The 17,137-nt window shown below is 42.2% G+C and overlaps 2 protein-coding genes across 2 annotated transcripts; one reads left to right on the top strand and one right to left on the bottom strand.

The window, feature by feature from the left end:
- Positions 1–1,831: 1,831 nt before the first annotated feature.
- Positions 1,832–3,767, top strand: LOC147176620 (uncharacterized). The gene is made up of 3 exons (XM_086070479.1): positions 1,832–2,184; positions 2,325–2,444; positions 2,744–3,767. The coding sequence occupies exon 3, from the start codon at positions 2,815–2,817 to the stop codon at positions 3,700–3,702; it is 888 nt and encodes a 295-aa protein (XP_085926605.1). The 5' UTR covers positions 1,832–2,184; positions 2,325–2,444; positions 2,744–2,814; the 3' UTR covers positions 3,703–3,767.
- A 2,296-nt stretch (positions 3,768–6,063) lies between these two features.
- On the bottom strand, positions 6,064–15,929 carry LOC147176621 (uncharacterized). The gene is made up of 5 exons (XM_086070442.1): positions 15,604–15,929; positions 14,095–14,240; positions 13,085–13,133; positions 10,637–12,960; positions 6,064–10,482 (listed from the first exon to the last, which is right to left on the bottom strand). The coding sequence occupies exons 1-5, from the start codon at positions 15,851–15,853 to the stop codon at positions 8,233–8,235; spliced, it is 5,019 nt and encodes a 1,672-aa protein (XP_085926568.1). The 5' UTR covers positions 15,854–15,929; the 3' UTR covers positions 6,064–8,232.
- Positions 15,930–17,137: the final 1,208 nt, after the last annotated feature.

Raw genomic sequence — 17,137 nt, forward strand, 5'->3', positions numbered from 1 at the left:
GCAGCACAAACGCCATAAAGAAGAGCAGGGTGAGGATCTCAGCATGTTTCCACTGACTGATGTCTTTGTGACGAGTGAAGAAGGTCGGTGGAGGATTTCAATCGGGTGACTTCATGCAGTTCAGGGTGTAACCCCGCCTACTGCCCGAAGCCAGCTGGGATAGGCTCCAGCAACCCCCGCGACCCTTGTGAGGACAAGCGGTACAGAAAATGGATGGATGGACTTCATAGATCTATTTTCAGATGCTGGGGACACAACGTCACGCTCTTCTGACCATGATGATGATGATGATGATGATGGTGATGAAGGTGATAACACACGTCACACTGGCAACACACGCGTGAACTGTTCTCAGTGTGGCAACACTTTAGCCAACAAGTCATCTTTGAAAAGGCACAATAGAACACACGAGAGAGAAAATGGGTTTTGCCTGTTCAGTTTGTGGTCACGTGTTCTCTATCAGCGGAGATTTAGGAATACGCACAAGAACACACACTGGGGAGAAACCAATTGTCTGCTCAGTTTGCCCACGAAGACAACTTTGAAGTAGCACGAAATGAAACACGCAGGGGGAAGACATTTTGCCTGCTCTATTTGTGGTAAAAGGTTCTGCGTAAAGGGAACTTTAAAAAGACATACTCACTCACGCTGAGGAAAAACCTTTTGCCTGCTCAGTTTGTGGTCCAACATTTTCCGCAAAGGGAACTTTAAAGAAGCACATGACGACACACGCTGGGGAGACACCTTTCGCCTGTTCAGTTTGTGGTAAAAGCTTCTCCACAAAGGGCGCTTCGACAAGACACACAATAGTACACACCCTTTTTCTGGTTCTCTGAAAAGACAACTTTGACACCCACCGGCGAGAAATCATTCCATTGCAGTGTGTGTGAGAAAAGCTTCCGGTTTGAGTCGCAGGTGAAAAGACACAATTGTGCTGGTGAGAAGATCAGCGCTCAACGAAGACGCATAAAATGAGGCTGTGTTTGTAAACTGTCAACATGCTTTCTCGGCGTAGTATGAGGAACTTTCTAGAATGGACCTCGTTGGCGATGTTTTTGCAATCATTGTCTCATTTCCTTCTCCCTCATCACTTTTTGGGGATTCTTATGTAGTGGACGCATCAGTCAAATTATATCAATGTGTCTAATGATGATTTTGTTTCAGTTTTTTCTTGTTAGTACAAGTCAATAAAACGTATCTTAAGAAAACGCCTGACTCGGGCCCATTTCTTTACTTTCTGGATATTTACTGTAATGCACAACGCATCACACACAACCTTATCATATATATCAATACAAAAGGCTGCTTTGTCCGTTTTATTGCCATTAAATGCAAACTTGATGAGATTAAAAAGGCGTCCAATACTTAATTTGATTCCCTAGCCTAAATTCCAAACTCTCATTTGAAACCCTGACCCTAGTTTCAAACGTTAATTAAAAATTCCTTACAGTAGTTTATAACCCTAATTTGAAACATTATCAGTAGTTAAAAACTTTAAATTTGTGAGCCTAACCCTAGTTTAAAACCTAATTCAAAACCCTAACCCTAGTTTAAAACCCTAATTTGAGAGCTTAGCCTTGACGTAGTTTAAAACCCTCATTTTAAACCCTACCCTTAGTTTAAAACACAATTTTGAAGCTCTAACCTTAGTTTACAACCTTAATCCACAAACCCCAGTTTAAAACCCTACCCGTTTGGGTAAATTCAATAAGAAATTAGCTGTATACTAGCATTTTTTTTGTTTTGTTTACATACATACATACCATTTATTGTGTAATCTCATTTTTGTTGTTCTCAAGGCGCCACTAAATTTGTCCAAGTAGAGCTGCCTTACTTCTTCCAGTACTCACTTGATATAACCTTGTCATTTTACATAAAACAAACAATTAAGCAAATAGAGCTTGCGTGTTCATATCTAATATCTGTTGTGTAGCTAGCCATCTAGCTAGCTACACAACAGTGCTATCTATTGTCACAGCGCCACTAATGTTGTCCAAGTAGAGCTGCCTTATTTTTTCCAGTGTTGTTATATTTCCGCGTTACTTAACCACACTCGCGTCACTAACAATTCGTCCCGAATTATTATTGAACATACTGAACACAGTTCGTCCATCATCGACCATACAGGACTTTAAACCTCATGAACGAAATCTTCGAGTCCGGATGAAGCCATCCCGTTGCACGGTGAAGCTTTTCGAGATAGCATAGCATAGCTTAGCTTAGTTTAGCTTGCTAGCCACAAACAAAGAGACGCAACGCATCGCGAACTTGCAGAGAGCAAATGAGCGTAAAGTGCTGTGATTATCGCGTGAAAATGTGTGCAGAACCGGCGAAAGAAGAAGAATACGCGGAAGAACTTTCTGGAACAAATGAGGAGACCGAATGTCAACGTCAACTACTGGACGCGGTTTGCAATCAGCCTCGAGTTGAGTTACGAAGGGCAGGTTTGTTCGCGTTCTCTCATTCCTTTGGTGACAACTTTAGCTAATGTGAGTACGAATGCAAGTTTGCTTGTTTTTGGACACTGGATGTGCCAAGAGAATGATCATTTCATATGACAAAGTGTAGTAAAATTTGAAAGGCAATAAAAAATATTGCTAAAAATTTAATTGCAATAGGTCTTACAAAATGTTAATGACCCCCCCCCCCCCCCCCCAATTAACGCCCAATGTGAGTTTTTTCTCCATCGCTCCACCTTGTTTATTTTGATAATTACCATGTTTTTGTCATTCTGTGTCATCAGATGTCAGTGACGAAGATCTTTGTCCCGTTAAAGAGGAGGAGCTAGAGGAGGATATCACCACGTTTCCAGTAATGGTTGTCACCGTGAAGGGTGAAGAAGATGATAGCGATGACTGTGGAAAACCTCAATCAGACGACCTCTCGGCTCCGCTCTCAGATAATGAGGATGTCACATCACACTCTTCTGAAGATGATGATGACTCAAGAGGTGATTTGACATGCCACGCTGGCAAGAAATCTGTCCAGTGTTGTCATTGTGGCAAAACATTTCACAGGACGTCATTGTTGAAAGCACACACGAGAACACACACTGGAGAACAACCTTTTGCCTGTTCAGTTTGTGGGAAAAGATTCACTATAAAAGGAAATTTAACCAAACACGCAAGAACACACACCGGAGAGAAACCATTTGCATGCTTAGTTTGTGGCAAAAGATTCACTCAGAAAGGCGGTTTAACAAGACACACCAGAGCACACACTGGGGAGAAACCGTTTGTCTGCTCAGTTTGCGGGCAAAGGTTTTCTGCGCAGGGAACTTTAATAACGCACAAACGGACACACACTGGAGACAAACCTTTTGTCTGCTCAATTTGTGGTCAAAGATTTTCTTCAAAGACGCATTTAACAAGGCACGCAAGAGCACACACTGGAGATAAACCACTGGCCTGCTCAGCTTGCAGTAAAAGATTCTCTCGAAAGGAACATTTATTAGAACATACAAGGACACACACTGGCGATAAGCCATTTTCCTGCTCAGCTTGCGGCCAAAAATTTACTAAGAAGGGAGATTTGACAAGACACACAAGGACACACACCGGTGAAACACCGTTTGCTTGCTCAGTTTGTGGCAAAAAATTCACCCGAAAGGGGTATTTAAGAGAGCACACAAGAATACACACAGGTGAGAAAAGCGTTCAGGGGCAGTGTGTGTGCGTGACAGAAGATTCGTGTCAAGTATGACACGAGTGTATGTTGATGAGAAGATCAGCAGCCAATGAAGCTGCAGAATAAACGGAAGAAACAGAGGACGTGTCTGTATTTATTGACTCGTTGTCTGCTCTCTAAATCACCATATTGTGGAACATCGGTTCACAAATTACCCTTTTTTTTTTTTTAAAGAAAACTCCACTCTGTTTTGAAAAAAATCATTTTACCACAGATTTGGAAAGATAACTTGTGCTTTGTCCTGTACCAAATCTTCGTAAACATCATTGCATCTCCGTATGGTGTTTGGTTTTTCAAATTCTATCATCTGGACTAGTTTAATGAGAATAACAAATCCAATTTATACAGTATTTGATTAACATAGATGCCACGTTCTAGCTTTGAGGAACGAGGATGCCTAACTTTTGAGCCAGAGAAAATTCTCGATATATTTCAAGAGTAGATGACGCTACCGAGACAGTAATCACAAAAGTGGCCCCCTGCTTGACATCAAAAGTTTAGTTTTTTTAAATCACTTCTGTGCATAGCTCAGACTCATGACAGCTTTTGGCATAACATAATTCTGAAGTGGAAGATATATATCACCCAGTCCCAGGTTGGCGACGACAACGTTCAATTTCATTGCAGTCTGTCAGACATGTTAGGAGGTAGCCAGCTATCCATTGCGAATATAAACAAGGCTTTGTGGTGAAAAAAATGCAAGAAAGTGAAGCCATGTGTTTGTCTTCTTGTGTCCTTCAGACATCAGTGAAATATATCTCCACCCTGATCAAGAGAAGCTGGAATCACACTTCACATTAAAGATGAGGAGGAAGAGGAGCCAGTGTCATGTCAGGATGACATCAAGTTTTCAGTCACCTCTGGCCCTTTTATGAGTGACGAAGGTCAACAGAGTGAAGAGAACAGAGGGGCGGAGCCTCCAAGCAGCTCAAGTCAACACATAACAGAAGCAGAAACACTCTTAGCTCCACTATCAGATAATGACAGCACGACATCACAATATCACCCTGTTGATGATGATGATGATGGTGGAGAACACGAGAAAGGTGATACATGTCGCACTGGCAACAAACACGTTAAATGCTCAGAGTGTGAAAAAACATTGAGTTCAAAGTTTGAAAGTAAACAAAAGAACACACACTGGCGAAAAACCTTTTGTCTGCTTAGTTTGTGGTAAAAGATTCTCTGTCAAGGAACGTTTGATCATGCATACAAGAACACACACTGGAGAGAAACCTTTTGCATGCATGGCTTGTGGTCAAAGATTCTCTGTGAAGACACATTTAACAACACACGAAAGAACACACACTGGGGAGAAACCTTTTGCTTGCCTAGTCTGCGGTCAAAGATTCTCCGTAAACTATAGTTTAATAATGCACACGAGAACACACACTGGGGAAAAACCTTTTGCCTGCTCTGCATGTGGCAAAAGATTCACTCAGAAAGGAGATTTAAGGATACACACAAGAACGCACACAGGGGAGAAACCTTTTGTCTGCTCAGTTTGCGGGAGAAGATTCACTCTCAAGGGTCACTTAAGATCACACACAAGAACACGTACTGGAGGGAAACCGTTTGTCTGCTCAGTTTGTGGCCAAGGATTTTCTGTAAGTGGAAGCTTAAGAACGCACGTGCGAACCCACACTGGAGGAAAACCTTTCACTTGCAGTGTTTGTGATAAAATATTTGCTCGTAAGGATCATGTGACGAGACACAAGTGTGTTGGTGTGAACAGAAGCGATGAATGACGCATGCAATAGACTTTCAAGAAATGTAGTCTTGCCAGGAGGATGTAAATGTGTATTCATGAAAATGGATAAACGATGATATGTATGAATGGCTGCGCAAGTTATGTGAATATATCAAACTTACAACAACTGTATGAAGACTTATCATATGTGGTTATGAACATTTTCGAGTTGGCCAACTTTGTCATCTGAATTTAAGGCAACATTTGATGTGTCTTGACAAAAACGTGAAGGTTTGCGTTCCTCAGATTTGGCATCTGTTAAAATGAAAAGAAGTTCCAGAGAAGTGGGTGAGATGAAGCTTTCGGGTTAACAGATAAAGTGGTCTAAGTGTCTTCTCAATTTAATACTTAAAAGTTTACTGTTCTGTATGTAGCTTTGTGATTTTCCAGTGCCATAGTTGCTATTTCACTGCAAAAAGATCACAACTTATAGTAAACAAACTCAAAGAAACTTTCGGTTTGATTGTTGATGTTTCTAACAACGCGATGAAGATACATTTTTGAGTAGCAGTCAGCTATATATCTTATAAAGAGGACATTTAATATCCCATACAGACATTGTCATTTTTGACATACAGACAAAAAAAAAGTGTATAAACTGTGTGGTGAGGGCTTTTAGAGCCTTAAAACATTTATAATAAATGTAAAACATAAAAGCTATAGCTACTTTGCGAATTTCATTTATTGCGAGTATTTTTGTGATCCTAACCCCAGCAGAAAACGAGGGAACAATGTATTCAAGTGAGCGGACTTGGCAAGTGGCAATGTAAGATGGCCGCCGGTGGCTTCACTTCCTGCTACGGTGAGTAAACCACATTGTTATGCTGCATTCAAGTAAGGTGGGAAGTTGGACATATGCCACTTGGAATCCCCCAGTTCCGACCTCAAAGCGTTCAAAGCGAATGTGAACAAAGTTGGCCGATTCTGATAAATTGTTTGTTATTGTGGTTAACACAGTAAGGCGACGTTACGTAAAGTTCCTTTTTTCCCCCAAATAACTAAATTAATGTTATAATAAAGAAATAAGAGACATTTTTGCCATACACGGTCTTTGCCTCTATGGGGTCGCCATTGTTGACGTCAGATAGGGCTGCTCAATTATGACGAAAATATTCATCACGACTAATTTGGTAAATAATTGAAATCACGATTAGGACAATTATTTGTTTTTTGTTACAAAACAAGAAAATGTTTAAACACGTAAAAAATTATTAAGACAAATACATTTCTTTGAAACACTATAATTATGCAGGTTCCTTTTGGAACAAACGAGATTTATTAAATTATGGTAGTAATTTCAAAACAGAAATGGTGCAAATATATAATTTGTAACAACTCAACATGAGTATTAATACTTTATTTTTGTTTACGATTATGCCGATTTTGTAATTGTGGAGTGTAATAATTGAAATTGCATTTGGATCAGTTGCACAGCCCTAACGTCAGATTTAAACCAGTCAGTGAAGTCGGGGTTCTTTTTTCCCCCGAATTCGCAACTCAAGATTTCCGAGTTCAAAGGGGCGTTCCTGCCTTCCATCAGAAATGTCCTATTTTCCACATTCCTCAAATGCAGCATGAGTCCACTCATAGTCAGTGATCTCAGGGGGGCGTCCATTTTGCTACTTGTTTTGCTACAGCTCTTTGTCACCTGTTTTCTGGGTTTGGTCATATGACATTCGCAAACTGAGCCCTTCAGTACTGCGATTTCAGTCAACAGCAAATTGCAAAATGGCCGCCCCCTGAGATGATTCAAAATGGGTGGATTTTGCTGCTTAACTCATATTCCACAAACGCAATATTAATCAGAGTGCCATGTTTAGACTTAACATTTTTGACATAAATTGCCCTTTCAGTGCCGTCCGTGCTCCAGCAAGTTTTATGACAACATCCTCGAGTGTGAGAAGTTGTTTGACCTTTGGATTGCCTAATTGAAGTTGCTCAGGTCAAGGCATACTTGAGTTGAGCTTTCTTTGGGTTCAACTCGGACATTGATCCATTCTGTGAATTCTGCTACCTTCCAGATGTTGTGTCCTTCCATCTTGTTGAGCACTTGCTTCAGATTGTTCCGAGAATTTGCTTTTAGTCTCTCTCTGAAAACTCGCCTATAGTCTGGAAAACATCTACATATACCACTTGTAGACTCAATCAATCCAAGTTTATTTATACACCATCATACATAAAAAGCAATTCAAAGTAATTTACAAGGTTTTAAATAAACCCCTTAGGACACATATACATGTTAAAAATAAATCAGAGCGAGCCAATTCCTGTCGATGGCCCCCTTTCGCCGAGTGCTTCTGCATTTTTGGCGAATGCTTTATGATGCAAAGCCTCACAAAAATATACAAAATGAGAGGCGCCATCTGTACTCACCCCAATCGACAGGACGCGTAAACCTGCTTCAGTCGGTGCTCGGTCAGCGTTTCTTTTGGAGGCGTCGCGTCATCGCGCACTTGCCGAAAGGTGGCCGTCGTCATTGACGATTAACGGAATTGCCCGGCTCAGAAAAGAATGACGCAATAACCTAAAGGCCTCGAGGCCACCAATACATTTCAATGGGTTTCAATAATATGCAGATTTTTGCTATTCCACCCCCGCGAATAGCAAAGTTCTGCATATTATTGAAACCCATTGAAATGTATTGGCGTCCACTGCAGTCATTAAAATTAACTAGCAAATACGGAACGATACATGAAAAATCCCTCCATTTCATTTTATACATCTACATTAAGGATTTTTATGATGCAAAACATGTCACAAGAGATGTTTATGATGAAAGAAATACTGTCTTTCTCTCACTGAATCTTATGTACATTTTTTACATGCTTTTTCAGATGTCCAGACTGTGTAAAGTGTTTCGGGCAATGTGGGCAAGAATGTGGTTTCTCTCCTGTATGGATGTACTTGTGTCTTTTCAGGTTGTTTTGGTCTAAAAATCCTTTGCCGCAATACGGGCACCAGTGTCTTTTCTCCCCGCGGTGCCACCTCAGATGTGCGTTTAGTTCCATGCGCCTTACAAACTTCTTTTCGCATAAATGGCAGTGGAAGGGTCTCTCCCCCGTGTGGGTTCGTATGTGGGTCTCCACATCTCGCTTTGTGAAGAAGGCCTTGTTGCAGATCTGACACACAAAAGGCTTGACCTTCCCGTGGACCATCTGGACATGTTTGTTGAGGCCAAAACCATAGACGAAACCCTTGCCGCACTGCTGGCAAATGTGCATCCTGCCGTTGCGATGCACTCGGGTGTGACGTTTAAGGCCCCTGGCGTCGGGGAAGCTCTTTGCGCACATTGTGCACGAGAACGGCCTGTGGCCGGTATGCAGGCTGACGTGACTCTCCAGGGCTGTGCTGCTGCTAAGAACGCGACCGCATTCCCGACATTGGTTCTTAAGCAGCTGTTCGCCAGCGGCAGTCCGAGGAGGCTGTTGGGACGCTTCCACTTCGTTCGCTTCTCCCGCTCGCACTTTCGGGGGACTTTTGTTGCCCGTTTTAGTGCCTTTGTGGCGGTTCATTACCTGCTTAGCTTCGTTGGATTTAGTTTGTTTAATTTTGGCTACGGGGTTAGCTCCTGCTGTTTTGGCTAATGTGTTTACATTTTCTTGAACGGTGCACTTTTGATTTAATCTAGATTTCAAAGCAGTACTTTCTCCAGTTTTACTTGATCTGGCCCTACTTTTTGCGTTCTGTACCGTCACATTTTCTCTAACAGTATATTTTTGATTTAATCTTGATTTCTTAATAGTCGTTTCTCCACTCTTAATTGAACTGGCATCATTTTTAGCCAATTTTGGTGACCGAGCAGCTGAGGGACCACTTTTCCCCACTAATGAATTCGATTCTCCTTTTGAGGTTTTCTCTTTAGAACTATTGCAAGTCTTGAGAGATTCACAGTTCGAATTTTTATTTTTGGGAACATTTTTAACCATCCTGGACTCATTCTGAGTGATGGGAGGTGACTGAGGCTTTTTGGAGCTGCTATAATGTTTCGTTAATTTCGTCCCTGGAGGAGTAGGATATGTCTTCTTATGGGCAGACTGGTCTTGAGGACTATTCAAATGGGCCTTTTTAACACCAGCAATTTTCTCCGGCGAGAGACAGCTCTTCGGAACCGCCGATGCGAATTTAGTCTCTACGGCGGTGGCGGTCGCTTCGGCTGTGTATGTCCACAAACACATGTTAGCAGCTCTCAACTTCCTCACGATCTCCTGCGCGTCATCTGAGCTTGGCTTGCCAGTTATCACAGCAGAGCGTGTTGTTTTCGTAACAGCGAGTTTAGGTTTGGTCAAACCCGACGTAGGACTTGGATTAGAATCTCGGGATTTTTCAGGGACAACATTGCTGGTACGCGCGTTTGCCGTACGTCGACTCAGCTGGGATAATTTTGTCTTTGGCGCGCTAGTTGTAACTGCGCTTGAAGTGGACCTTGGACAGATTGTAGATGCAAATGGTTTGCTTGCACCGTCTTCAGCTACAACATACTTTTCAGGAACGCGTTCAATAGCATCTGCCGTTTTTAGACCGCCAGACTTCAACGCGCGTTTTGTTGGCCTTACGTGGGTAACGTTTTTTACAGCGAGCGGGTCAATAATGGACGTGCTGTCTGGGGTGTCTTTCAGAGATAACCTTCGCAAGCTTACGACTGGCTTTCGGGGACTAACGGGAACAGGCTCGAACGCGGTCTTAATTTCCGTGATATTTGTACTCGTTAGTTGTTTCCTGAGAGTCAGAGGCGAAAGCTCCGTTTCTTTTAGTAGCTCGGCGGGACTCGAGGAAAGGTTGACACTTGTGGAAAGAGGAAGACGTTTCGGGGTAGAATCTTGATCAATGGTACCGACATTCTCTAATCTGGGTTTCTTGGGGCTTTCGGGGATGCTTGGCTTGTCTGTGCGGGGCTCTGCATTTGTTTTTGTTCTTTTACGCGAGTACGTTTTGAGGTGAATTCCAAGACGGGCAATGATGGATTTTTTGTGCGACTTGCCCCTGCCGTCAGAACCGGTCCTTTCATCACACGAACTTTGGCCATCCGCAGACACATTTGTCAACATCTACAAAATGAAACGATAAGCATTTTATTGAGGTTGTGTATCGCGAAAAGAAACACAAACAACCAATCGACGTTCGTATTATCAATAATGTGTTACTCATAACATTGCATTTTTGTATTAGCTGTTGAAAATATTGCTTTAAGACACTTCTTACCTTTTTAGCCAATTGAATTCCAGGTGCCATCTCTGCAAGGATCTGAGTTTTGGGCAATTGTAAGTGAGGCTCAAGTAAGTCCTTGGTGATGGCGGTTAACTGAACAGGAGTAGGAAAACTGCCATTTAGTGAAACTAAATCACGCGGCTCCGGAGTGCACTGGTCAGTTTTAAGTGCTTGGTCCGATACAGCTGAAATCTCGGCCTTGTCAAACGCCATTGTTGTTTTCTCTGAGACCGGTTCAGGCACATTGGAAGGTGTACAAGGAGATGAACCGGTAGACGGTGCCTCTGCCAGGGTGGAGCAGGCCAGTGCCTTCTCTGATATCGTCGAGACAGTTAAAGTTTCCGCAACAGAAGTTTCTTTTGAATCGGGACACAAGCTGGTTGACGGACAGACTGTCGATTTTAATGCCTCGCCGTTGGTCAAAGATGAAGCGCTGTCTGGAGGGACAGTTCCAGATTGGCTTTTAAGGCAAAACAGCTGTGAAACCGAAAAGGATCCAGTGGACGAGGCCAGATTTGGAAGCCTTTTTAGTCTGATTACGGGGACGAGTGGAAAAGAGTTTATCGGCACACACTCCGTTGACGAAGCCGTTCCTTCTTCCTCGGGAGTTCCTTCTAAACTTTCGCAAATGTTCGTCTGCTGTGGCGGACGTTCCGGTTCTGGGGATGACGACGGGCAGTTAATTGGTAAGATCTCACTTGACGCTGATGTGGCTTCATCCCCAGGAGTTATTTTTAAACTTTCACAAATGCTCGTCTCCTGTGATAGACGTTGCAGTTCTGGGGATGGCAACGAACTATTGATTGGTAAATTCCCCGTTGGCGATGCCGTTCCTTGTTCCTCGGGAGTTGCTTCAAATTTTTCGCAAATGCTCGTTTGCTGCGGCGGACGTTCCAGTTCTCGGGATGGCAACGGGCTTTCAATTGATACGTTCTCAGTTGACAACGATGTTGCTCGTTGCCCGGGAGTTATTTCTAAACATTCGCATATGTCCATTTCCTGCGATGGAGATTCCAATTGCGGTGATGACAATAGGAAATTCTCAGTTGACAGCGACGTGGCTGGTTCCCCAAGAGATATTTCTAAACTTTCACAAAAGTATGTCTTTTGTGACGAACATTCCAGTTGTGGGGATGACAATGGGGATAAAACAAACGGAGTCTGTACAATCGGCAATGGTATTTCCTTTCCATCCGAAGCCACATAAGCGCTCGCGTTTGGCCTGCGCGATGACACGGTGACGGCTGTTCCAACTGAATTCCGGTCACTGGACGCAACTCGTGTCTCAGACAGCTGTGGTTGGCTTTCCGCAACATCCGGAGCTCTACGAATGATTATTTTGATTTTTTTGCACAGCATCGGCCCTGACTTTTGTTCTGCTGAACTGATTGCCGCGTCAAGGGGAGCAGCTGTTGTGGTGGTGACATCTTTTTCATTTTGAAAAAGTCCTGCCAATGAAAATGACAGAGGCGTACGCTTATTCTGGGCAGTAGCAACTGTTGACATGACAGGCGAGATCTGGTTTTGGGGCGGTGGGGCGATCATACGTTGCGGATGAGCAGATGGCGATTCAGAAAAAACAGAGACTATTTTGGGGATCGGGTCAGAGACCATCAATGTCTCGAATGGTTCTGCAAATTGTGCCTGCTTAAGCGATCTGCTTACTGTATCCGCCAATGATAATGTAGACGCAAGGTTAGAAGAAGCAACACAGTGTTTCCGTTGGCGCTCTGTCGGAACGCCAACGTAGGACTGATAATTGCTGGATTCGGTCGTGTTAGTGCCAAAAAGTGTCCCGTTTGATGACACCTCTTCTGCACCTTTATCACTTATGTTGACGGTTGGTGGTGACTGTAAGGGAAATGCTAGATTAGGTGCCGCAGACTTGACCACAGATGGTGACGTCACAACAGAGCAAGTACACAAGTCTTGCGCCGTCGGCTTTTCCTGTGGGTTGGTACGAATCTTCGACTGATTCATTGCTTCAATGAGTAGCATCGCATCCTGCACCATCGCAAACCTGCTACGCACTCCGAGCGGGTGCGTCAGTGCTTGTTGCAATGGAGTCGTTAGGCTGGCAGTGGAATTCTTCACGTGGTCATGCGATGCTAATATTTGACCGGCATTGGATGCTACTTTCGAGTTTTCGCTAATTGTAGGAAGTGAGGTCAGATCATTTACTGGCCCTGTTGACTGATTGTGTGCCTCGTGTAAATTGTGAACTTCTTCCAAACTTTGTCTGCGCTCTTCTTTTGAATATTGATGGTCAATCACAGGGCATTTGGTTTCATTTCCTAAAGGGGAGGTTGGTGGCGGATCTAACAAAAGTCAAGGGGAAATAACAAAAGAGTCTGAATGGACTGACAACATTTAAAGTCTGTAAACCTTTTTCAAGTATAATTCAAAATGTGTGGTATTATTTTCTGTCTGTTAACTTCTCACCTTCAACTGCACACAATTTGTTTCCACCGACCACAGCGGGTTCAGAAACCTTTAAAGTAAAAAAAAAAACGGGGGGAATTAAACAATTTGCCAATGACACATAAGTTTTAAGAAAAAAAAAAGATCCAAAGACTAACAGTTTTGAGGATTTTTTTCTGCAAAACAAGTTAGGAATTAATTAATTGTATCCTGTGCTTCTAACCTCCATAAATGCCTTCAGTGATTTAACAACAATGCCATTGGTTCAGGTAGACCACAAAAGAGATGTGACATGACGATAGTCCAACTATGATTTGGTCCAATTATAAAAACTGCAAAGAATTACTTTTCAAATACTTTGTTCCACACAGTCGCAATTTAAAGGGACGGTAATGTAAAAAAACAAACATCCCCTTAAAAAGACTTCTTTTTTTTTTACTCTCCGATGTTCTGACTCAAATTTACGGATTGGATTTCTTCAGTAGGTCAGTGAGAAGTGAAATACAGCAATCAGTGCGACTCAGACAATACTGGAAACTTCTAAACAGTTCTGCTTGTCAACAAGACTTCACGGCCCAGCGCCAAAGTACATTTCTAATCGGTTTAGTTATACGAACCTTCTCGGGGTCTCCTGCTGGTCTCCAGAGTCAACACTTTGGCTATGTTTAAGTTTTACGCAATAAAAATCTGGAACACTTTTCCAGAAGATGGAAGAAAGGCGCCAACTCTGGCAATGTTCAAAATTCTAATCCTGGCTGAAAACAGTTCTACTAAGCTGTGCATATGACAACTGAAAATATTTGATCTGTGCTCGTCACTTATAATTTAATTAATTAATGATTATTTTCATGTTTAGTGAAATGACTTCATTTGCCATCTTGGAGTTTTAAGTAAATGTAAAGCGCTTTGAATTGTCTTGAGTCCAAATTTTGCTCAACAAATAAACAAACCTGGCCTATTGTAAAGAGCTGCACTGATGGCTTGTGTGGTATACAAAATGAGATCAATCCAACATCTGAACAAATACACACCTCGTGGTTTAGAAGTTTTTCAGCATCACCATCGTGGTCACTTAGTAGGATGTACACCATTTCCTCTTCATTACTTTGCTTGCCTTGCCAAGCGATGCTTTGCACCACTGGTTGCTCTAGCAGCAAAAGATGGCAAGGAAGAAGGTCTGCAAACATTTGCACAAAGTCAAATTAACACCCTGAAATGAATGTATTATATGCAGCACTGTGCAGCCATCCATCGCCGAGACTAGGGCTGCCGGTGCTATAAAATTCTTTGGTATTCAGATATCCTACTAAAAATTGTACTGAATAATCGGGTATTCGGAGATATATATATATATATATATATATATATATACACACACACACACACACACATGTGTTTGGTTAAAGAACAATTATGAATACAGAAGGCAATAAACACATTTCCGCTTAATAATGTGCAACCAACTGGTTTTCATTTTTAGATAACTTTTTCCCCTCCCCTTTAAATTCAAACGAGCAGCACAATATTTTCCTCTCGAGACATAAGTGAGATTTTAACGAGTTAGTGTTAGGCTGGCAATGCCGATAACAGCCTAGTTTCGGTGGCAAAACAACATCAGGTCTTTGTGAAAAGAGACAGAAGTAGGCGAAGCGAGGTGCGTGGCTCACGGCAAAATAACCGATTACCCGAAGCCTACAACACCACGCTAAAATATAACCTATAGACAATTCTTAGCTTACGTCACAAATATGTCACAAGTCAAAATGGCGGTCTTTATTCGGTAAAGGGGAGCTCTCCGCTCATTGGATTTTGGATGGTTGTAAATTAACTTATGAGTATTATTTTGATTTCAAAATGTGATTAACTGTCGTTGGAATACTATAACAATCTGCCTGGTTTGTATGCTAGTCACTGGCAAAAGCGACACAATACGCCATTTGTTTTCACCGCGTAAAGGAAGCGTTGCATTACGGAAATGCGTTGCATTACGGAAATATCAGAAATGCCAGTATGTTGGGAATTGTCCATTCACGACCAACATACTGTAATCACGGTAAAATAGCCTTTCAAGCCAGGTCAAGAGTATATCGCTCCTGCAGGAGAGTTGCCGGTCACGGCAAAATAATCACTCCCATCTTGTAATGAGGAGATAGATAGTTTTTAGTTCCCGAATTTCTTTCTACAACGAATCCCGTTATTCATTTAATCTATAAATGTTTTCAAGCACTGTGTACAGAGCGTGTGATCACGGAAGAGGAGAGGGGAAAACATTATGGGGAAAAGCGGTTGCTTCAAAAGGAACCCCATTGGCTCATCCTTGGCTGTGTTACTCGAAACTACGGCTGTTGTATTCCGCGAAACGGGAGGACGGGAAACCGACAAGTAATATAACGTCACGGCGCTTTATCAAAAGAGCCCATAAGGTTACACGTTGGTGTGGAGTTAACGCACTACGACGGTCGAACAAAACGCGTGTTCACATAATACCAAGATGCCCCGATAGCATTTTGAGACGAACAAAGACATTCAAAGTCACTCACCGCATTGCACGGCTGTATCCTGGACATTCGGACGGTCACTTTCGCCGAACTCGCTGTTCACAAAGGATTTCGCCTGAGCTATTTGTCTGCATGTTGTTTTCAGGGCCTCGTTCTCCGTCTTCACCATTGATAATTCTGCCTTTAGTTCGTCAACCAGCGTTTCAAAAAGTTTGGTCGTTTCCGCGACCGTATTTTTCACCAGACCGTCCATAAAACAGGCGTATTTCGTTTGAAAATCGTCCGTTGACATGGTGGTATGTTATCTTATAGCTGAAGTTACGAGAATCGAGTCCACTTGGAACAGTTAGCTTTGTCGAAATATAGCTTCAAAATGGATGACAGTTACGTCATCGCAAGGCGCCAACCTGCTACGTCACATGTGCGCTTTTGTTTATTGACCGATAGATGGCGCATTACCTAATACGCTGAAATGGGGTCATCTGCGTTCATGAACCTCATCTGTTGCATTTAAAACCCTAGATACATTTTAAAACATTGATTTTGGGGGGGCAGTATTTGTACTTCATCAAATTCTTCTTCTTCTTTCAAAAGATGAGTCATTTGTGTGCTTCCAGAGCACATAAGTTCTCATATTCATGTACTTTGAGCACCAAGAACATCGTGTCTTTGAGTGTCTAGAAAAGCGCTATAATTCCGATGCATTATTATTATTATGTTACTGCATCTTAAATTTTATGCATGCAACTATTCCCTCCACTGCTTTAATTTAAAAGCTTCTTACTGGATAACACGCACGTGCACGCACGCATGCACACACGTGCCACTTCTCCATCCAAAGGAATTGGATGGCTTTTGGGCTTGTTTTAGTTTTATAATGTTGCATATAGCATATGTGAAATAAAGAAAAGATGTGTGTGGTTAATGTAGGTTTTTCCCCCAGTACAAATGAAACAAGAAAATCACAATTAGGCCACGATGAAAGACTTATTAAATGACGTGTTATTATGTAGCACGTTATATAGTAGAACCTCTGTTTACAAACAATTTGTTTTTTGAGCATTTTTTTTTAAAAGCAAAACGACCTCCATTACACACTATTTTCAGTTTTCGAACACGTCCTGGTATGACCATGGTGCCTTTTTGTCACGCTGCATCAACATCTTTTGCTTCATGTTGGAAAGTTATTGTAAGAACGCTCAAGTCAAGTCAGGGTTTGAGGCCCTGATGGACCAATGGATAGATCAACTGTAAGTGGTAAATTAATGACACTTTTAAGAGTTTACACTTGTGCCCAATGTTCACTATTGGGAGAAACTATTTGTGCAATACTAACAGATAGGGCGATGCAATAGTCTTCCGCTAGATGGCAGAAGGTACACAATCGGACCTTTTTAGACGGTATTTTTTTCAATGCCACTACTGTAGCAGCATCACAAGCTCTCTTTCTGTTCCAGTCACAATATGATTTTTTTGTGTAGGCTGCAGCACAGCGATTATTCTAGACGGGAGATAAAACGTATTAAGAAATTAATAAGACACAGTGATTTTAAACCTAACGCGAGAAAGAAAGAGA

This window comes from Leptonotus elevatus, chromosome 3, assembly GCF_054856555.1.
Source record: "Leptonotus elevatus isolate MCC_2025b chromosome 3, RoL_Lele_1.0, whole genome shotgun sequence".
NCBI classification, from domain to species: Eukaryota; Metazoa; Chordata; class Actinopteri; order Syngnathiformes; family Syngnathidae; genus Leptonotus; species Leptonotus elevatus.

Bases quoted from the DNA above. Each gene is read 5' to 3' on its own strand.
- LOC147176620 (XM_086070479.1), top strand. From the start codon at position 2,815: ATGGTTGTCACCGTGAAGGGTGAAGAAGATGATAGCGATGACTGTGGA.
- LOC147176621 (XM_086070442.1), bottom strand. From the start codon at position 15,853: ATGTCAACGGACGATTTTCAAACGAAATACGCCTGTTTTATGGACGGT. The intron at 13,134-14,094 runs GTGTGTATTTGT...TTTACTTTAAAG, and splicing joins AAAAACTTCTAAACCACGAG to GTTTCTGAACCCGCTGTGGT. The intron at 10,483-10,636 runs GTAAGAAGTGTC...TTCATTTTGTAG, and splicing joins GAATTCAATTGGCTAAAAAG to ATGTTGACAAATGTGTCTGC.